Source organism: Hippocampus bargibanti, linkage group LG19, assembly GCF_051943395.1.
Source record: "Hippocampus bargibanti isolate YZ-2025 linkage group LG19, ASM5194339v1, whole genome shotgun sequence".
Classification (NCBI taxonomy): Eukaryota; Metazoa; Chordata; class Actinopteri; order Syngnathiformes; family Syngnathidae; genus Hippocampus; species Hippocampus bargibanti.
In genome coordinates, this window is record NC_142752.1 from 1,487,055 (window position 1) to 1,510,285 (window position 23,231).

At 39.3% G+C, this 23,231-nt stretch overlaps 1 protein-coding gene and 1 long non-coding RNA gene across 2 annotated transcripts in view; one reads left to right on the plus strand and one right to left on the minus strand.

The window, feature by feature from the left end:
- Positions 1 to 23,231, minus strand: part of LOC148883502 (uncharacterized) — a 33,398-nt gene that overhangs the window by 4,782 nt on the left and 5,385 nt on the right. The window lies entirely within an intron of this gene.
- On the plus strand, positions 6,773 to 22,628 carry emilin1a (elastin microfibril interfacer 1a). Its single transcript, XM_089022194.1, is given in 13 exon segments — positions 6,773 to 7,121; positions 10,630 to 10,746; positions 13,444 to 13,619; positions 14,508 to 14,607; positions 14,693 to 14,801; positions 14,919 to 15,083; positions 15,463 to 16,740; positions 17,685 to 17,861; positions 17,863 to 18,100; positions 19,157 to 19,282; positions 19,383 to 19,400; positions 19,485 to 19,619; positions 20,664 to 22,628. Coding segments are annotated over 13 exon segments (3,069 nt in total). The 5' UTR covers positions 6,773 to 7,011; the 3' UTR covers positions 20,984 to 22,628.

Sequence of the window (23,231 nt, forward strand, 5' to 3'; positions counted from 1 at the left end):
AAAAATAATACAAGTAAAAAAATAATAAAAATAATACAAGTAAAACAAATAATACAAATAATACAAATAATTAAAATAATTAAAAAATAATAAAAATAATAAATATAAGAAAATAATAAAGATAATAAAATTAATACAAATAATAAAAATAATACAAATAAGAAAAATAAAAATGAAAATAATAAAAATAATAAAAGTAATACAAATAAAAAAAATATAAAAATAATAACAATAATAAAAATAATACAAATAAAAATAAGAATAATAAAAATAGTAAAAAATAGTAAAATTAGTAAAATAATAAAAATAATAAAAATAAAAATAAAAACTAAAAACTAAAAGTAAATATAAAAATAATAAAAGTAAAACTAAAAACAAAAAAATTAAATTAAAACTAAAATACAAGTAAAAACAGAAATAATATATAGATAAAAAGAAAAACAAAATTAAAAAAAACAAAAACAAAAAAAAAAAAACACAAAAAAACAAAATAACAAAAACAACAAAAATAACCGATCTAAAATCAAATCAGAACACACAACCAGTTCAGGTTGGACCCCTTTGAGTAACAATCAAAGTATTTCAGTGCGTGCATGAGTGGCCTTGACTAGCATAGCATCATTTCACTTGCACCGCACGTCGTTACGGGTTGCCCCGTAAAGTCCCGAGCGGTTTCTTTATGGGCGCAATCTCCCCAAACGAGGGCCACACAAGAGGCGTGTCATCTGGGTGACAATCGCCGTTTTAGATTCATTCACTGTTCACAAAAATAAAATAAATCAATAAAACGCAGAGGAATGCTTATTGCTTTTGAATCGCCGTGTGACGCTAAAAGCAAAATCCAACCAATCAAAAATGAAGCGCACTCATGGACGCTTTCTTGAAAAAATGTGTGGTGATAAGGATAATGAGGATAATGATGGAGAAATCGGTTCCCCCTGCGCCGCAGGGACATCAGCAATGCAGCAGAATAGATCGAAAAGGGACAGTTTATTTATGTCCACGTATGATAGGGAGGCCCGCGTTATCTTGGGGAAATAAACACAAATTGCCTAATGTTGGCGTTGGAGGCTAACAGAGCAGGGGGGGGGGGGGGAGAGGGGGCTTTGAAAAAAAACAACAACGGGTTTGGTTCGAAGAAATGACTTCAAAAAATGCTTTGTTTTTATCTGCATCAGGGGATTTAACTACTTATTTTTTATGCATTTATTGATGCATTTATGTATGTATGTTTCCTTCTGACATTTTTCCTTTATTTATATATGTTTTTGTTTTATTTTTATATTTGTCAAATTATCTATTTCTAATGTATCTATTTCTAATTTAGCTATTTGTCTATTTGTATGTTTGTCTCTCTGTCTGTCTATTTGTCTATTGGTCTATTTGTCTATTTGTCTGTTTATCTATTTATCATCTATTTATTATCTATTTATTGTCTTTTTTAATCAATTTATTAAGTATTATCTATTTATCTATTTTTACCAAGGTATTATTTATTTATTTATTAAATTATCTATTTATCTATGTATCGATTTTTATCAATTTATTAAGTATTATTTATTTATCAAATTATCCATTTGTCTATTTAATTATTTATCCATTCATTTACCTATTTCATGTATTGTTTATTTCTGTATTTACTCGTGTATATAAGTATAATTATCTATTTTTTTTATTTTTTATCAATTTATTTATTTGATTATTTTTTAATCCATTTATCATTTTTTAAATACATTATTATTTATTCACCAATATATTTATTTATGTATTGTATTTATTTATGTAATTGTTTAATAATAATAATTAAACAGCTTCTTCCCCCAAGCCATTTACTCTTTGAACTCTTTCAACAGTAGCCCAAATGGAACTGTATAGCGCCACTTAGCAGTTTTTTTGACGACGATACTAGTGCAGCGTGTTCTACCGGAAACAAATTCCTTGTATGTTCTACATACTTGACAATAAAGATGATTCTGATTCTGAATAATAATAATAATAATAATAATAATAATAATAATAATAATAATAATCTCTTTTATTTATTTATAGATTGAAGACACAAATAGTTCAATTTAACCCCATGACCGCTTGACTTTTGACACATACAGCGCTGGACTTTTTATTTTATTTGATATATTTTATTCTTTTTTTTTTCTTCTGAACTGAAAAATGACTCCACAAGGGGAATGCGTGAATAACTCCCCCCAAAATGATTTAGAAGCGGCAAAATTACAAAATCTCTATCTTGGTTTACATACACACCCCCCTTTTAACAAGATACTGGCAAGATTGAATGTTTTGTTTGACACGAGCCTTTTGGGAATGTTGACCCTGATCCCACCTCCCCATTTGATAATTAATGCAAGCATTTTATGACCTACGCTTGCTGAACAACGCCGGCTGGGATCCAATGTGACTTTTCCCTTGTTTTTTTTTTTTTCCTCCTGCTGACAATTTCAAGAGTCAAGCTCCATTTCACAGTGAGCGACTCCCCCTGCGCGTCTTAAACGACAACCGACGTCTCCGGACAAGTTGTGTCCGTAATTTGTAAAATGGCTTCAAACGACTTCTACTGAGTGTATTTTAAAAAGATTGCACAGCATATCGCTATATTTTACCTTTTAAGACTCGCGCTGAATATTCCGGAAGTCTTGTTTTTGAGTTGGTGACGAGTCCGTACGTGACGTCACTGAAGGAACGCCCCTGAACGAAAAAAAAAGGACACATTGTAGCAGTCCTTCCACCACGTCAAAGCATTTTGCTCTACTTGTTTGGTCTGAAAACTTCGTGTTGCACCAAAAAGAGGCAGAAGAGGGCGACAAAGCTCCGTGTAAGGAATTAATAAGCCTGTGGAAACGGGCTGATTAATTCCTTACACGGAGCTTTGTCGCCATTTTATGCCTCTTTTTTGATGCTACACCCCCCCCCATTGCCTCAAAATGGCACGGAATCGATTGAAAACATGTATGCTTTCTTCTTCAGAACTATTTGAATCATATTCATAACTGGATGAGTAACAAGAAAGCATCTTCTCCGAATCTGAAGCAATTGTTTTGATTCTGGAGCAAGGCATGACGTCTTGGTGTGACACCACGAACAAGGGGGCGGAACCTTCTGAAACTGGCCACTTCCTGTTTCCTTTTTTTTTGCAGATGTTGGACACTTTGTCATTTTTATTGGTGTTTTGCATGAGACTAAAAATATCATACTGCGTGTTTTGAGTATTTTAGATGCTATAAAACGTTTTTCTGATATCAATTAAAAAACCAAAAAGTGACGTCGGTTGTCCTTTAAGCCTCCAAAAATATGAGATTTATTTATTTTTTAACACTACTGTATGTTTACCAGACACGCGTCGTGCTAACGCTAATGAATGAGGTTGTCTTCCGAGTATGCAGAACTTCAGAAGAACCAGCCAAATGTGTCCCAAAAAACTTGACAGGAGTTTGGCGGAACTACACTCCAAAGATACGTCCCTTGAGCCTGGAGTCTTTTTTTCTTTTTTTTGGACCAACAGAGCATACCGGCACCCTAGCATCGGCATTTTCAAAGTTCCTCCAAAGTGCGAAATAACAATGAAAGTGGGGAGGGGCTCAGTCGCGCCATAATGGTGAACTTGCTTGCTAAGCTAACACCGCGTTACCAGTCTTTCCCTTTTTTGGGGAATTTATAATTTAAAAAAGGCAGAAGTTACGGCAATGATGTCATATATATAGATAGAAAAGCTAGCTAACTAGCTAGCTAATAGATACCTAGCAATCTAGCTACATAGCTATATAGCTAATATATACCAAGATATCTAGCTACATAGCTTGATAGCTAATAATAATAACATCAACAACAACAATAATAATAATAATAATACATTTCATTTCATAAGCGCCTTTCAAAACTCTCAAGGTCACTTTACAGTCGCAGGATAAGTTTTTCTGTGTGTGAGCAGCGGCAGCCACACGCGCCAATGTTTACTCAACCCGGAAGTAATTCAAATAGATAGAAAGCTAGCTGGCTAATAGATAGATAGCTAGTTGTGTTAAGTTCATTCTGTCCTCTTTTTGTTTGTTACAAATGAGCTACGTAGCTATGTAGGTAATAGATAGCTAGCTAGGTAGCTATATAGCTAATAGATAGCTAGTTATCATTTCATACACATTAAACAGTGTGAAGATCCTCATATAAATGTTTTCTTGATTATTTTTTGGGGGGTTGGGTGGCAGATGAGCTATAATAGCTAGCTAACAGCTAGCTAGATAGAGAGCTAATAGCTAGGCAGCTAGATTGCTAAAAGCTAGCCAGCCAGATAGTCAGATAGCCTAAAAAGCACAAATATCTGCTGCTTGAAAATTCTTGGTTGAATCCGGGACAACCGTCCACTATAGAAAGGCTTTTCAGTCTCTTATTAGAAGCTAATTTAGCTTCAAGCTAAATTAGCCTCAAGGTTAGCCTCATTGGTTAACGCAAACAAAGCGAGCTGACCTGCGCAAATGTGAAATGCGGGCCAGGCCTAAAAAAAGAATGTCAACACGACAGATGCAAAGCATCGGGAAAAACGACGCTGGCAACACAAAAGGTCGAGATAAAAGTAGCGAGCGGAAGCGGTGGGAGGAGATTGGGGGGAAAAAGGAATGGGGGGACGGGGGGACGAGGGACAATAGTTTGAAGATAAAATACAAATCCAAAGAAGAAGAAAACTAAATATGGTACAATGTGGGCATGGCCCACCTATTTATAAGAGCGCAAATACAATGTCCCCCCCCCAAGCCCCCCAGAAGGAATGTTAATCTCCCAGAAGGCCTTTGGTCAAGGGTCCAGGACCACAGCCGCTGAATGCTTAGATGGGGGACAGACCCTTGTGATGGTTTTTTTATTATTCGGGAATAGAAAATATGACGTAAAGCACATTTTTTGTTGTTTTTTTCCTTCATGCTTGGGTGCTAATAAAGCGCAGGCCAGACCTCGGGCAATGTTTATTTTTTTTCTCTTTCTACAAGGTGGCAGCAGTTCCCTTTTTTTCCCATGTTAGCACTTGTTTAAAGGGCTATACAAATCAATATCTAGCTTGCTACATAGCTAGCAATCTATTTGCTCTCTATTTGCTGTCTTTTAGCTATCTAGCTGGCTACCTAGCTGGCTACCTAGCTTGCTATCTATTTGCTGTCTAATAGCGATCTGGCTCTTCAGCTAGTTATATATTTGCTATCTATCTGGCTGGCTACATAGCTGGTTACCTAGCTTGCTATATATTTGCTGTCTAATAGCGATCTGGCTCTTCAGCTAGTTATCTATTTGTTACCTATTTGCTATCTATGTGGCTATCTGGCTGGCTACCTAGCTGGTAACCTATCTTTCTACCTACCTAGCTATCTATTTAATGTCTATTAGCTATCTGGCTCTTTATTTATTTGCTATCTAGTCAGCTAGCTCTCTATTCGATAGCTATTAGCTAGCTAGCGATCTTTCTATCTATTCGAGGTATTATATAATGTAAAATTATATAATATATAATTCGAGTTATATTATTATTATTTACATATTTGAAATTTTGGTTCAAACTTTAGCAACCATCATGGAATTTTACAAGTTAGATTTTCTTTCATGGACCGAATCAAATGATGCCGCGGGGCCAGATTTGGCCCCCGCGCCATAACTTTGACACCAGTGTTTGTGTAATATGGGACATTGGGAGTGTTCTCGTCGCGTTAATTCATCTCGTAAATGAGAATTGTGCTTGGACGAACAGGAAACCGCTCTGACAAAAGGAACTGGTGAGTTTCACTCGATTAGTGAGAACGTTTCTTAGATTTGAACTCCAGTCAAAAAAAATAGACAACGGAATGAAGTGCAAGAGCCAAACATGGCGGAAAGTCAAACTCCCTCACAGGTTCCTTTTTTTACACATTAGATAAGGAAGGTGCTACTAGCCTCCCTTTTTTGTTTTTGTTTTTTTAGACTGAAATGTGTGTTGAATGGCAGCGGAACTGATTATGCCCACACACACAACAAAGTAAAAATTGATAACGACATCAATTTAGCGGTTCACGTATCAGTTTGGCGTTTTCTGAGGAACTTCAAGTCGTCATCAGCTTCCTTTTAGCGCAGTAATTGTTTCCATACGACATAAAAAACTTTGACCGCAATTGATCTTACTGCTCGTAAAACGGCTTTATGGCAGCCGTTTGAGGTTTTTTTTTTAAAAGAAGAAATAATCTGCCCTCAATTTTACTGCTTCTGTAAAAAAAAAAAAAAAAACAGGCCATAATATTAGTGGTATTTTTTTTTACAATAAGAATATATAGAGTATCATAATTTTGATGCCCTGGCTTATTATTATTTTGATAATCACGACAGTAAATGTCACTATTACACAAAATCAATGTACTGAAATGTATTAATAGTAATAATAATCATCATCATATGTAATAATAATAATAATAATAATAATAATAATAATAATAATATGTGTGTTTTGGGTATTTTAGATGCTATAAAACGTTTTTCTGATGTCAGTTAGGAAACAAAAAAGTGACGTCTGTTGTCCTTTAAATGAATTACTGTCTACAAAAATACATGATACAAATATAAACAAGTTTGTATGGAACATCAATGTATTTTTCCATGTTGGGGGTGCAGCTATACATTGAGTCACGTTTTGAAAAAGGTGATGTGACCAGAGAGTGGGAGAGAGAGAGAAAGAGAGGGGGAGTGGGGAGAGAGAGAGGGGGGGGGGGGGGGGGGGGGGGAGCGAGAGACGTGACGTGACGCAGGAAAGTTTCCACTTGTTGCTTTCAGTCCGTGTGAAGCGCGTCGTCGCCCCACGAGCGCAGTTGCATCGAGCGAGCGTCGCCGCTTTCAAAGTTTGGCAACATGCACTTGAGTGTCGTGCGGGGAACTTCTCATCACACGACGCCACCGTTTGCTAGCAGACCGTAACCACAGAGTTCGTTTTGTTTTGTTTACTCCCGCTCACCCCCAGTTCGGATTAATTTTAAAGTGTTTGACTGGACCCGAAGGATGGAGACGCTGCTTTACCTGCTCGCCCTCGCCTTAGCGCGGCTGTCTTGGGGGCTCGGATACGCCGAGCCCGGGGTTCTTAGCGCTCAGAGGGCGGCGAGTAGGCACCGGTAAGATTGCGCTCGTGCTATACTGTTAGTCCGGTTAAAAACGAAAAATTATAAAAGAAAAACAATTAAAAACCGCTTCATGTCACAAAGAGGCTACAGCAAGCGAATGACTCATTGTGTCTTTGTGTTGTCACATTATTTATTATTTAGTTTTGTTTTTTTACTTCAAGATGGCGCCGCCAGACTGGCTGCCTTTCCAGCAGCTCCTGTATTTTGTTTTTCTACTTCTTTCTTTCCTTTCCTCTCATAACTTTACTGCTGTGTTACTTCCGGGTAGAGCGAATGCTGGCGCGAATGGCTGCCGCTGCTCACCCGCACAAAAAAAAATCCTGTGACTGTAAAGTGTCCTTGTGTGTTTTGAAAGGTGCTTAGAAAGTATATGTATTATTATTATTGATTATTGATTATGATTATTATTTATTATTATTATGATTATTATTAGTCGTAGTATTTGTATTATTATTACTATTATGATTTTTATGATTATGATGATGATTATTATGATTATTATTAGTAGTAGTAGAAGTAGTATTTTTATTATTATTATGATTATTATGATGATGATTACTATTACGACGATAATAATAATAATAATTATTATTATTATTTTATTTTTGACTCCCAAATTCACTCACTCGTAGGGCGAGGATGTGACGGCTCGGTACACTTTGAACTCATCACTCTGTCAGTTGTGAATATTGCTTATCCTGTTCAGGATGACGAACAAGCTGGAGTGTAACCCTGCTGACTTCTGGTGCAAAAGCGGGACAGACCGCAACATCACTCAAAATGCCCCAGACTGGTCAAAACAATGGCGGATATGGATGGATTCATGAGGTCCTCGGACATATTTCAATCAACAGCGGCTGATATCATGAATGAAATGGACTGTGCATGTCCACACCCACAGAGGCGCAACTCTCCCTTTTTAAATAAGACAGACGTATCCCGTTGAGGAGCCAACATCAACCTTAACCTGACACGCCATAGGACAGATTTTAACTCATTGACTGCCAAACGATGTGCAAAAAATGTGTCCACTCCAGCGCCAGGGTTTTTGTCATTGTCACTTGAGTTCCAGGACCCACAGAATATTGAGTTTTAGGACTACATAAACAGTCAATAATCATCATCATCATCATAATAATAATTTAATTTATAATTTCCTTTCAAAACTCTCAAGGTCACTTTATAGTCACGGGATAAGTTTTTTTTCTGTGGGTGAGCAGCGGCAGACACACGCGCCAGCGTTCACTCAACCCGGAATAACTCAAATAGATAGCTAGCTAGCTAGCTAATAGCTATCGACTAGAGAGCTAGCTGACTAGATAGCAAAAATATCAAGCTAGCTAAAGACCCAGATAGCTAATAGACAGGAAATAGATAAAGCGTTAGAAACCTTAGACTCTCTTCTTTCATCATAAAAAAAGAGTTAATTCCTAAGTTATATGGGTCTGGAGTTATCTGAGCTTGAAATGGGGGTGGATGTCCAAAATACAATGCAATGCATACATATTGATTTAAATGGTGCTTTAACAACAGATGAAGCAGTAACAAAGTGCTAACAAAACTAACAAAAAAAAAAAAACATTGTCAGAGGTCTGACCAGCGCTTTATTGACACCCAAGCATGAAAAAACAAAACCCAAACAAATTCATAAATGGCGCTCTGTCATATTTTCAATTCCCGAAAAAAAATTGTGAATGGCAGTGAATTAGTTACATTTATTATTATTATTATTATTATTATTATTATTATTGATGAGAAGGTTTCTTCAGCCGTCATCTGTACAAAAAGAAACCTTCTCATCGATGGACCACTCCTGTACGACTGAGAGCTTACACAGACGTATTATTATTATTATTATTATTATTATTATTATCATTATTATCATTATTATCTTCATTATTATTATTATTATTTTCATTATTATGATTTTCATTGCTATCATCGTTATTATCATCATCAGTATCATCATTATCATCATTATTATTATTATTACTATTAGGTCTGATTCATGGCGAAAATACGATAACTTGATTTTGTCGCGCCGCGGGGACCGCCGAAAAACAGATAGCGGGACCGCGTATGGCCCCCATGACCGTAGTTTCGACACCATTGTGATAAATGAATCTAAACATGAGGCGAGAAATTATCAAAATATTTTTCCATAAATGGCCAAAAAAGTTGATATTCCCAACACCCCCCAAGCCCCGTTTGAGATGTCCCAATGCGCGTGTCGTCAGCGCGAAAGCAAATGGCGCTATCACGCCTGGTCTTTGTATATCTTAGTGAAGCCGCCAGGCTAAACAATCAAAGGCAAGTTTACACAACGATGGCCGTCCCCTCCATTTTGAAACACGTCCAAACAAAGAATGGCGCACGAAAACCAAAACACATCAAAAGAATTGTATTCTGCTGCAGCGTAATTACTGAAGCGCAAATGAGTGCAAACATCCGTGTGGCGAACTTTAAAAAACTTTACAAGGACACTTGAGGGATGTTTGACCCCTAGGGGTCAGAGTTCAAACATAGAGGCGCCCCTCCTGCTGCCAAAGCCGTCCCTCTTAAGGTCTCGCAAACAAAAGGGAACGCTTGGTAAGTATTAATCCGCATTCCCCCTTTTCATTGAGGCTCCCGCGCCCCCATTTCAAACTCGGATAACTCCAGACCCATCTAACTTAGGAATTAACTCGGATGAAAGAAGAGAGTCTAAGGATTCTAACGCTGTAATGGGTGTTTCTGTCGTCCAAAAACACTAAAAATTCTGTGGGTACTGGAATTTAAGTAAAAAAAAATAGATACAAAATAATACATTTAATTTATAAGCGCATTTCAAAACTCTCAAGGTCACGTTACAGTCACGTTTTTTTCTGTGGGTGGGCAACGGCAGTCACACGCGCCAGCGTTCACGCAAATAGATAGAAAGCTAGATAGCTAGCCAATATCTATCGAATAGAGAGGTAGCTGACTAGATAGCAAATACATAACTAGCTAAAAAGCCAGATCGCTAATAGACAGCAAATAGCTAGCTAGCTATGTAGCCAACTAGATAGCCAGCCAGATAGCCATCTAGATAGCTAATAGACAGTAAATAGACAGCAAATAGATAACTAGCTAAAGAGCCAGATAGCTAATAGACAGCAAATAGATAGCAAGCTAGGGAGCCAGCTATATAGCAGGCCAGATAGCCAGCTAGATAGCTAATAGACAGCAAATGGATATCAAGTAGATAGCTAGCTAGATAGCTAATAGTAGTAATTTCTTTCCGTCTTTTCACATGAATGTTGCTTTGCCGGATTACGCTACGGAATTCTTGACCTCACTCGGGCGAGAGGGAAAATAAGGCTAAAGGTGTCGTGAGCTAAACCGCTAACACGCAAACGTACCGTCTTGTGAATTCGCTAGGTGCCTCGACGGGAAGAAATAATGTGTATCTAAAAGGCAGTTGTGTTTGTGTTATATTCTGACCCTCTCACTTGTTTTTTTTTAAATGTTTTACTCATAGGAACTGGTGCGCCTACGTGGTGACGCGCACCGTTAGCTGCGTGATGGAAGACGGCGTGGAGACGTACATCAAACCGGATTACCAACGTTGTACCTGGGGCCAATGTCCTCGAGTGGCGTGAGTACTCGTCGCTCATCGACATGTCGTACCGCGTTTTTTTTTTTTTTTTTATGCAAATATGTCAAGAAATTTGCATTGCGGCGGTAGAGAAGATGATTTTGACCCTCCGCACCCTGCTCACCACCTTTTCCGGTTACATACTTATTTGTATTTTTTTATAATGATCCTAGTGCAGCGTGTTCTAACAGATACAAATTCCCTGCGTGTTGTACACATTTAGCTAGCTACTGTATCTTTTAGCTATATAGCTAGCGAGCTATTAGCTATCTATTCGCTAGGTATTAGCTATCTATTCGCTAGCTATTAGCTATATATTTACTAACTATTAGCTATTCGCTAGCTTCACTAGCTAGCTATGTATTTGAGTTACTTCCGGGTTGAGTCAACGCTGGCGCGTGTGGCTGCCGCTGCTCACCCGCAGGAAAAAAACTTCCTGTGACTGTAAAGTGACCTTCAGCGTAAACACTATGTCTTAACCAACTATTGCAAAACCCCAAACCAGACGTCTGTTTTATTAGCAATTTGCTATTGATGCCATAAAAATGTAACACATTTTTAAAAAATTCCATGTGGTTCCTTGTCCAGCTAGCAAACTAGCTAGCTCTCTATTTGCTATCTAGCTGGCTAGCTAGCCAGCTGACTAGTCAGCTAGCTATCTATTTGCTATATAACTAGCTATTAGCTAGCTAACTATCTAGCTCTCTATTAGCTATCTAGCTGGCTAGCTAGCCAGCTGACTAGTCAGCTAGCTATCTATTTTCTATATCGCTACCTATTAGCTATCTAGCTATCTAGCTAGCTATCTATTTGCTATCTATTAACTAGCTAGCTAGCTTTCCATCGATTTGAGTTACTTCCGGGTAACTGTGTGACCTTGATTTGACCAGATTTTTCCCAAATATGGACGTTAGGCTATAAGAAAACATTTGTTAAACTCTCCTGGTGTTTTTCTTTTGTTATAAGCGTGTCCGAGATTGCGATTCAACCCTGGATACTCGTGCCCGCCGGAATTATCCGGGTAAACCCTCGCTATGACAAGAATGGAGCAGACAGGAGCTTCAGCCGTTGGGGCGTCACATTGGAAAACAATCTCAAGCTCTTGTTAAAAAAAATATATATATACACACATATTTTTAATAATTGTTTTTCCATGTGTCATTTGTCTACCACTTTTTTGTAATACTCACTCTCAGAGCAGATTGTATTCCTTTTTCTCACGCTCTCCGTGCACAGAGCTGGAAAAAGTAGAACTTTTCCATGGGCGTAGAAGCAAAGCGATACGTTGGAGAGTCGCGTAGGAAGGGGAATACCTGATCCACTCCCCGCCAAAATAAAAAAATACATAATAATTCCAGTCAAGGCTCATTAAAATGGCCTCCATAAAAGCCTCATTGTGATTTATGGGCTAGCTAGCTGGTTAGCTGGCTTTCTATTAGCTATCTAATAGCTTCTTAGCTAGCTTTCGAATAGCTAGCTAGCTTTCTAATAGCTATCTAGTTTTCTAATAAATAGCTAGCTAGCTTTCTGTCTATTTGAGTTACTTCCAGTTTGAGTGAACGCTGGCGCGTGTGGCTGCCGCTGCTCACCCGCAGAAAAACTGATCCTGTGACTATAAAGTGACCTTGAGAATTTTGAAAGGCGCTTAGAAATGAAATGTATTATTATTATTATTATTATGATTTCGATCCATTATTGAGACGAAGACGGCACTCAATCTCAAATCAGAATGGCACCTTAATGCCATGGGGTGGGTGTGTGTGGGTTTTCAAGGGGGGCGACTGGCCGAGACAAGCCTTCTCCTCAAAACGGGGACTTTTAGTGGTGTCTAAATATAGCCGATGTCTTGGAGAATAGAACAGAAATAGCAGGCCATGTTTACAACGCTTTCGCAACTCTGAATGGTTCCACCTGTTCTCAAACGTTTCCATCAAGAGAAGACAAAAAAAAAAAAAAAAAAAAAAACCTACACACCCGCACATCCCCCACTACCCTGCAAAAAAAAGACATTTTTATGATTTGGACGGTTTTCAATGATACATAAGGGGAGTATGTCTCTCAATTGAATGAAACGCAATACGGGTCCTGTTTTTAGTCATTGGTCAGCAAGGTAACGTCTCGGCTCAGATTTTATTAAACAACATTGAGAACATCTACGGAAGAGGATTAGGGCCACTGAAGAAAATAAAAAAGGTTGGAAAAATTCTTACTTTAAAGTGAGAATTCTGACTTTAAAGTGACTTTAAAGTCCAAATTCGGACTTTAATGTGAGAATTTTGAATTTAAAGTGAGAATTTTGACTTCAAAGTGAGAATGGGCGAATGTCAGCGTGTGGCGTGGCTTGGAAGAAAGGACTTTAAAGTGAGAAAATAAAATAAAATAAAAAATAAAATAAATAAAGAATTCTGAGAATTATAAGTCAAAATTGTCACTTTAAAGTCCGAATTTTGACTTTAAAGTCAGAATTCTGAAAATAAAGTCAAAATTCTGAAAATAAAGTCAAAATTCTCACTTTAACGTCAAACTTCTCACTTTAAAGTCCAAATTCTCACTTTAAAGTCCGAATTTTAAGAATAAACTAAGAATCTTGCCAACTTTTTTTTTTTCAATGGCCCTAATCCTCTTCCGTAAACTTCCACGTGCAAAAAAATAAATAAATAAAACGTAAATATGTCCTTATTTCTGTTCATTTGTCAGATACCGAACATACAGAAGACCAAGGTACAAAGTGGCTTACAAGATGGTGACAGAAATGGAGTGGAAATGTTGCCATGGATACTCGGGGCAGGACTGTCTCGAGGGTCCGGTCAACAACGGGCGACCGCATGTCACACAGACGGGCGACACGCAAGGCGGTGGACAGAGTGGAAACGGTATGTCGAATGAAATGGATTCTTCTCTAATAAAAATGACCAAATCACTTCCTGGTTTTACGTTCCACCTGATATAAAACCGTCTTTCCACCAACATATGTTGCTGATCAAGAGTCCATCTGACTCACTCGTCAAACTCTCGATTTGTAAATTCTGCGGTTTATGACGTCGCCCTTTTTGAAACGCTTTCCATTATCTGTGGCTTCCGACCAAAACCGGCGGAAAGCGTCGCACTGAGCCAAAAAGGCATGTTGTATTTTTTTGTTCACAAAACCGCAGCATCTCCAATCAGGTCCAAAGTACATTTTGTGGCTCATCTTGATCTTGCTTCCAAACAAGACCAACGCAAACGAACCTGGCGAATAAAAATCAGGGTTCATCTAGTTGAAAATATAGAGGCAGACAAAATTCGGGAGAAGCTGTTAGAGCGGGTTGTCAAGTGTCTGCCGAAAATCACTTCAAATGACAGTTCCTCAGATCCAGACCATCGGCGTCCACCATTTGCAAACAATCACGTATCAAAGTGCAATGAATACAGGTAACATCCGACTTACGACCGTGTTCCGTTCCGACCAAACGGTTGTAAGTCGAAATGGTCGGAAGTCAAAATTCATTCAAAATGTTGAATAGAGACTCGGAGGCTAAATGACACGCAAACTCCCCCGCTCCCTCTGGTACCATCACACGGTCGATTGCTGTGCGAGAATGAGATGCTAGCTGGCTGGCCATAATTGTCCTACACGTTTCCGGCCTGCTAGCGTGTTGCAGTGCCAGGCGTTGAATTAAAATAAAAAAAAATAGGGTCAGGAGGTCATGGTCGTAAGTCAGATGTTACCTGTAGCATATCATCCTTCTCCCAATTCCTATTTTACTTTGTTTCATACGCAGGCGACAGTGAAAAGTTCCGAAAACTGGAGGAAACCATCAACGGCCTGACCAAAGACCTCCGCAACATCCAGACCTCCGTTCACGATCTAAACCACAAGTTGTACGCCAACCTCTTCTACCGTCCATTGTCACACGGCCATAAGTGACTCACTCGGAAAAGTAATGTCTGCTTTCGTCTCCTACAGTTCGGTACTTAACGGAGCCATTGTACCAGCCGATTCAGCCCAACCGCACATGAAGGAAACCATCAACAACATCAACACAAAGCTGGACCATCTGTATAATCGGACACAGGTAAACAAAAACAAAACGAAACATCTAAAATGGTAGATTTCGGTCACTGTCCTGAAGTTTGTCCAACAATCGTGACAAAAGAGGGTACATTTTGAGATTTGGATACGTTTCTTTCAGGTCCATGATCAGACCTTGCTTCATATCAATAACCACTTGGAGAACGGAGCAGGGAATGACCTGGACGGTGCCGCCGTTACGGGGGGACACCAGCTGAACACACTCAAAGAGCAAATACTGACGGAGTTGGAGAGAAGGGTGACTCTGTCTTGCTCTGCCTGCCAGGTGAAACCTAATCTACGATCTACACAAATCCATCCCATGATTAGATTTTTTGAAAGCTACTTATTGACCCAGGTGCCTCTTTGCTACAATCTCAAGACTTGTTCTGGGTATCAGGGTAGTGTTAAGTAATGTTGAGAGCTGGAGTTGAAGTCTGCTAACGTCCTCACCCCCCCTTGACTGAGTGCATAAATCCATTTCAAGACGTAACTTTCCTCTCCGTAAACATTGAGTCACTTCTGACCTCATTCACCTTTCATGGTTCCTCACAGAAAGTTTCCCGACTGGTTTTTCACCAGTGTTGCATCATTTTGGCTATCAGAGGTCATCAAATCGACTGAAAAAGTCTTCATTAACAGAGTGTCCATTTTCTCGTATTCAGGCCGGTGTAGAGAACCTGAGGCGGCAGCAAGAGGAGGACAGAGAGCGAGTGAGAGCCCTGGAGAAGTTGATCAGCTCCATGGACCAACATTTTAGACAGAGCCTTCAAATCATCCGCGGAGAGACTGAACGGTCCCGCGCGTGCTGCGACACCGTCACCGAGCTGGAGAAGAGATTTTCAGATCTGGATGTCAGAGTCACCGCCACTTCCGTCAAGTGTGACGTCGTAAAAGGCCGACTGGATAAGGAGCTGGCCGGGAGTGGGGGAGGAAAGGGAAGGGTGACAGAAGACCGGTTGAACGTCAGACTGAGAGACTTGGAGAAGAGAGTCAACAACACAGTGAGGAAAACAGAGCAAAGGTGCACTAACACAGGCAACAATCTGAAGGACAACGTCCAAAGAGACGTCACGCAGCTTCGGAACACGGTCCTGAGTCAGCTGGATGATCACAGTTTCAAAATCGGAAAGCTCGAGCTGGACGTCGCCGTCCTTGGAGACACCGTAACTGACCACAGTCGACGTTTAGGCCAGCTGGAGAACGTCACAACTTTCCTAGACAGAACTTTAACAGCCACCGGTAAAATGTGCAATGACACTTGCCGGCGCGTCGGAAATGACCATTCAACCGCAGACACCGTAAAAACCTTAGAATGGAGGGTGGTGGCTAACCAAGGGGAAATCCAGAAATTCAACACAAAGCTAAATGACTTGTCTGTGTCGGGTGACTCGCTGGCTAACAGGATCATTGACCTTACAGACGATGTCAAAAAGATCATTGCTGTGACAGGCAAGGACGGCGAGAACTTTAATCGGATCGTATCGCAAGTTGAAACACTGAACCAGGAGTGGGAAGACTGTTCCATTTGCGGCAGCGTGGAGGAAGATTTGCGCTCGCTCGCCAACACCACCGCCACGGGATTCAAAAAGTTGCAGACGGAGCTCGGCGATATCCGCAGAAAAGTGGACTCTGGAGAGACGGCGTGCTCCGAGGTATGTTCAAATCTCCGAGAGGAGGTAGGACGACTTCAAGAAGAAGTGGAGAAGAGGGGCGAACGGTGCGAAATCAACATCGAGGATTTGAGGAATCGCTTGGACGGTCACGGTGACCACAACGGGAGATTAGGAGGGGATCTGAAGTCCATCCGAGGAGAGTTATCTCAGGTCACGCTCACATTCCGCTCCGTTAATGACACTCTGAAGAGCATGGATGCAACCATACGGACGCACGGCGAAACGCTGGATGATCTGACCGACACCCAGGACGGGATCCGATCACAGGTAAAAGGAATTGGAAATGACAGCGGTGATTTCTAATGTTTACTCTCAGAAAGGCTTTAAATTAAGGACAACCCTTAAATTTTTGTTAGCCCTAGCCTAGTTGCTATTTCAAGATAATGCTTACTCTCGGAAGGGAATGCTGTCTTGTATTGATGCTCGAAGTTGAAACCAAAAAGCTAGTTTTGTTAGTGCTAGCATAACTGCTATTTCAAGCTAATGTTTACTCTCGGAAGGGAATGCTGTCTTAAAATGGCACTTGAAGTTAGAACCCAAGAGCTAGTTTTGTTAGCACTAGCATAGCTGCTATTTCAAGCTAAAGCTGACTCTTGGAAGAGAATGCCGCCTTAAATTGAGGACAATTTTTCAAGTTGAAGCCGAAGACTGTGTTATGTTAGCACTAGCATAGCTGCTATTTCAAGCTAAAGCTGACTCTTGGAAGGGAATGCTGCATTACAATGACGCTTGAGTTGGAGCCGAAAATCTTTTTTTTTTTGTTAGCGCTAGCATAGCTGCTATTTCAAGCTGTGTGCCGCCCTTGTACAAATGTCTGCATGTTATAACGATCAGGCGCTTCTTATTTCAAGACGGGCATGTTTCGTTCATGAACAAAATAGTATTGACCAGTGGACAATAAGCAGGACAAACTCTGACGGGCCAAATTATAAGCAAAGCGTAATCTGCCGTTGTTCAAGTTTGCATGGAATTTAATGGCCTCTTGTCATAGCTCAGATGACACAAACCACTGTTTGATGTCACTTTAAATGGCCTCTGACAATCGAACATTCGGCGACCATTTATGGCGACAGTGTCATAGCCCCAAGATTATATAGACTCAATTCTTGACAGAACGTTTTAGCTCGGAGAGATGTCTCTCCAAAACCATAAAGAACGGACTACGCATTATCCAGAACCAACATACTTAACACGTCTGTTCTCTGTTAAAGGTGAACAATTTGAAGAATGATCTAGCAGAGCACGTCGACGACTCAAACGCTCGATTCGTCCGCCTCGGCAAAGACGTGGAAGTGATCAGGAGCAACCACGTGACCGAAGTCGGCGAGTGTCGGCGGGCGAGCGACGGCCTCCACCGTCGTCTCGATAAAGTCGAAGGACTATGCGGAACGCTTCGATTCCTTTTCCAACAGTTTGCAGACGATCAAGGAGGGCCTGGACCGCCATGTGTCCGGACTATGGGGCTGTGTCAATGGACTCAACGAAACAATCGCATCCCAAGGTCATCAAATTGATAATATTCACAACGTCCATCTTGAGAAAGTCCACTCCGGAATACACAGACTGAACTCATCTCTGCTAGACTTGACGAAGGAGTTCCATGATTTCATACGACAGGATTTCATGGGTAAGACTCAGAAGGAGTCAGGGCATGGGATTTGACTTTTGGACCAGATATAAAAGACCGCTTAATGGGAGGCAGTCAGAGAGGGTCGAAAATAGACCAAGGAAAGAATCTGGCCTGTCAAAGGGTTTTACTTAAGAGCCTGTAAAGTCTGTAGTGTCAAAAAAAGGAGGTTTTAGTAAACATCTGGGCGAAATACACGCGGGGTTAAAGCTCACGTCTTTCGTTGCATACGGCAGAAGTTTTAGGAATCTCCCTTGACTCTTCGCTTATCAGGAAAGAACATGGTTTGTCTTTTTTCACTTCAAGGGGGAGGGAGTTTGTAGTCCGACAACTTTGAGCAAGATTTGCCTCACTTTCCAAATCCCGACCCCACTTGAGTCTCTCACCAAACGGGTGGGTCTGTCACTAACAGGCTATTCAGAGAAGTTATGCGATTGTAAAAGTGCATATTTGTGATAAGGGCTTGTCGAACACATCCAAATTTTAGAGAAATAAATAAATAGCAGCGCTAGTGAGACTAAGCTAGCGCTACGACTGTAGCGTCAGCCACGGTTGCTTTGTTAGCATGACTTATTTTTAAGGGAGTGTGACCAAACGCAATGATATTTCTTGAAGTGTTTAAAGCTACCAATGCTAGTAACGCAGTAACGCAGACACATTTAACTCAGAACTCCGACTTATAACTCAGAACTCCCACTTAACTCAGAATTCCGACGTTTAACTCAGAATTCCGAACTTTAACTCAGAATTCCGACCTTTAACTCGAAATTCCGAATTTAACTCGAAATTCCAATTTAACTCGAAATTCCAACTTTAACTGAAATTCCAACTTTTAACTCAGAACTCCGACCTCTAACTCAGAACTCCGACCTCTAACTCAGAACTCCGACCTCTAACTCAGAATTCCGACCTTTAACTCAAAATTCCGACTTTTAACTCAAAATTCCGACTTTGGCACTGTATAGTGTCCTTGAGAGTTTTGAAAGGCACTTATAAATTGAATGTATTATTATTATTATTATTATTATTATATTACCAATTGTCCCTCTGCTCTAGGTCCACGTGGTCTACCGGGCCCCCAAGGTGAGCGAGGAAACTCTGGACCGCAGGGAGTTATGGGACCCCAAGGAAAGGTGGGACCTCAGGGTGAACCAGGCAAACAAGGTCCAGCCGGACCCCCAGGTAGACCACGAAACCCTTATCTGAACTGATTAGCAGGTTCACTTGTCTGTCTTAAGACCAGTCTGAATTGGTGACTAACTGTTTTTATCTCATTTTGCAGGTCTACGAGGCGAACAAGGTACGTGCCGAGAAACTAAACATCGCATGACAGCTTGAGCGTTCCCGTTTCATATTTTAACACAATCTGGTACGCCGCTATCAGGTCTGGCGGGGACCGACGCCCACGTGCCACGACTTTCGTTCTCGGTCGCCCTCACCAGGCCAATGAGAGGCGTCGGAACCATTGAATTCAACAAAGTATTTGTCAACGAGGATGGCGTCTACGACCCCGGAACAGGTTTCAATTAGCATCTTTATTTATCGAGTGACTACATTACAGTCAAACATTTTTCAAAAGAATGTATTTATTTATGTATTTATTTATGTATTCATGTATTTATTTATTAATCGGTTTATATATTTATTGATCAGGGCATTTATTCATTTATTTATGTATTTATTTATGTATTTATTTATTTATCAATTTATATATTTACTTATCAGGACATTTATTTATTTATTTATGTATTTATTTATTTCTGTATGTACATATTTATCAGTTTATTTATTTATCAGGTCGTTTATTAATGTATGTATTTATGTATGTATGTATTTATCCATTTATTTATTTATCAGTTTATATAGTTATCAATTTATTTATGTATTTATTTATGTTTATTTATGAGTATATTTAGTTATAAGGCCGTTTATTTATTTATGTATTCATTTATTTATTTATTTATTCATCAGTTGATATATTTATTTATCAAGTTATTTATTTATGTTTATTCATCCATTTATATATTTATTTCCCAGGTTATTATTTATATCTGTATTAATTTATTTATGTTTATCCCTCAGTTTATATATTTATTTATCAGGTTATTTATTTATTTAGTTATTTATTTAGTTATTTATGTACGTATTGATTTATGTAATTATTTTTATTTATTTATATCTGTTTATTTATTTATCAGTTGATATATTTATTTATCAATTTATTTATTTATGTTTATTCATCCATTCATATATTTATTTCTCAGGTTATTATTTATATCTGTATGAATTTATTTATGTTTATCCCTCAGTTTATATATTTATTTATCAGGTTATTTATGTATTTATTTATTTATTTATATTTATTTATCCATCCATCCATCCGTTTTTTTATATTTGTCATTATTTCTCTATATATTTTTTATTTATTTATTTGAAGTATTTTTTTGATGAATTGAAAGTAGCCAAACTTGTCATGAAATGTCAATTGAGCTAAACCCGTCGAATTTCTGACGAAAGCGTGCATTAACATGATCTTTTATACGTTCCGCGCTTCGTCTCGCAGGTTACTTCACAGCTCCAGTCAAAGGGAAGTACTTTTTCAGCGGAATCCTAACCGGCCATAAGAATGTGAAGATCGAGGCGGTGCTGTCCAAATCCAACACCGGCGTGGCTCGAGTCGACTCGGCGGGATATCAACCCGAAGGCTTGGAAAAGCCCATGGCGGAAGCTAAACACATTCCCGGAGCTCTGGCTGTCTTTAATATCATTTTGGCGCTGGAGGAGGGGGAGACGGTGTGTATCGACCTGGTCAGCGGCAAACTGGCGTACTCCTCCGAACCTTTGACCATTTTCAGTGGGATGCTACTCTATGAGACCATCTGATTGGCTGGACGCTGGTGATATTTTTAGAGTGTGGACTCTTTTTTGTTGTTGTTGTTTGGCGATGGAGCAACCGGGCACTCAGATACTGAAATAATCCAAGAGGATTTTTTTGAAACCAAACGAGCGTTTTCAGGGATTTGCATTTTCTGAACTTTAGTCATCCGATGTAAATAAACACCGTTCTGCTCTTAAACCAATATTTGCTTTAAAGGACAACCGACAACTTTTTCGTTTCCTAACTGACATCAGAAAAACGTTTTATAGCATCTAAAATACCCAAAACACGCAGGATGATATTTTTAGTCAAATGCAAAACACCAATCAAAATGACTTCAAGCGTCCCAAAACTACTTCAAATTGAACCCGGAAATAGCCAGTTTCAGAAGGTCCCGCCCCCTTGTTCGTGACGTCCGTCACGCCAAGACATCTTGCCTTGCAGGAGAATCAAAACAATGGCTTCAGATTCGGAGAAGATGCTTTCTTGTTACTTATCCAATTATGAATATGATTCAAATAGTTCTGAAGATATAAGCATAAATGTTTGCAATCGATTAAAGAATTTATTCCGTGCCATTTTGAGGCAACATTGGGAGGAAATGGATCACCAAAAAAGAGGCAGAAAATGGCGGCCAACCTCCTGTGAGGAATTAATCAGGCCGTTTCCATAGGCTGATAATTTCCTTATATGGAGCTTGGTCGCCCTCTTCTACCTCTTTTTGGTGCAACACAACGTTTTCAGACCAGACAAGCACAGCAAAATGCTTTGACGTGACGGAAGGACTGCTACAATGTGTACTTTTTTTTCGGTCAGGGGCGTTCCTTCAGTGACGTCACGTACGGACTCGTCACCAACTCAAAAACAAGACTTCCGGAATATTCAGCGCGAGTCTTAAAAGGTAAAATATAGCTATATGCGGTGGAATCTTTGTAAAATACGCTAAGGAGAAGTCATTTCAAGTGATTTTACAAATTATGGACATAACTTGTCCGGAGGCATCGGTTGTCCTTTAAGTTTCAATGAAGTGAAAGGTGGATAAAAGCTAAAGCTTATGGAAGTTTTAAGTCTTGCCATATCGCTTTTTGTTTGGGGGGGTGCTGACAATTTTGAGTAGAGAAATACGGTGCAGGAAACCATATGTCAGAAAAATATGCACAGGGAAATGAAGTGGGAGTGTGACACAGTTTGAAAAAAATAGAATATTTTTTTTTGCAGGAAGAGCAAAAGTAAAGTTGTTCACAGCACATCTGCTGGAGACCACGAAATGAGACAGAGGAAAGAAAAGGGCAGACAAGGGGCAAAGATGGGAATTGTTTTCGCTTTTCTATTGAGGACCATCAACTTTTTTTTTTCACATGAATAAGTTGCCATTCTATTGTCTGAGCAGCATAAACATTCATTTCTATCAATGCCTTATTCTATTACCAATTCCTATTTTCCCTTGATGGGAATTTCATTCATTGAAAATGGGCCGTTCCTTTTTATTGTTATTTTATTTTTTGGAAAGAATTGTATACTCTTGAAGGAATGTAAATATTATTAATTCACGTTATATTTTTTACGCGCTACCAATTCACCGTGGAAGGTATTGTGTTTTTGTACGTTTTGTCATGTGTGCCAAATACAACTTACACACTTCACCCTCAATGTATGCGCAATTTGTCATTTTTTAATAGAATTAGCATTTTTAGCTCTTTTTCATGGGTGGGGAAGAGGACTGGTGGCGGTTTGGACACAAGTGCTAAAGTAATAGAAGATTTATTAAATATTTTATTGCTTTGTCGGATCATTTACACGTTTTTTTTCCCCCGTTTCTTTTATATTTATGGCTCAGGAGGAACACTAAAGAAAGTTGAATTGACTTCTATTTTGTTCGTTTTATGCTCTGTACTTCGCTGCTCTCTAGCGGACAAAAGTGGAATTACAGATAGGTCTTGGCCAAAGTGAATCTAAGTACGTAGTACGTAACATGCTCTTTATTTACTAAATAGTGAGACGTACAAGGTCCTTTGGAACAATGTTTTCATTGAGGTCAACTGCTACTTTGATTGACTGCTTTAATAAATAATGGAAGCGCTCTGTACGGCTATGAGTGTGGCGGAAACAATTAGTCACAGGTTGAACAGGTAAATTGATCATGGCCACGGAGCGTGTAATCCTAACCCAAAGTCCTTGGACGTGTCAAGTGCGACGTGGTGCTCCATTTCACCAAGAATTCATGAGCACTTTGTCTCATAAAAGTTTCAGAAG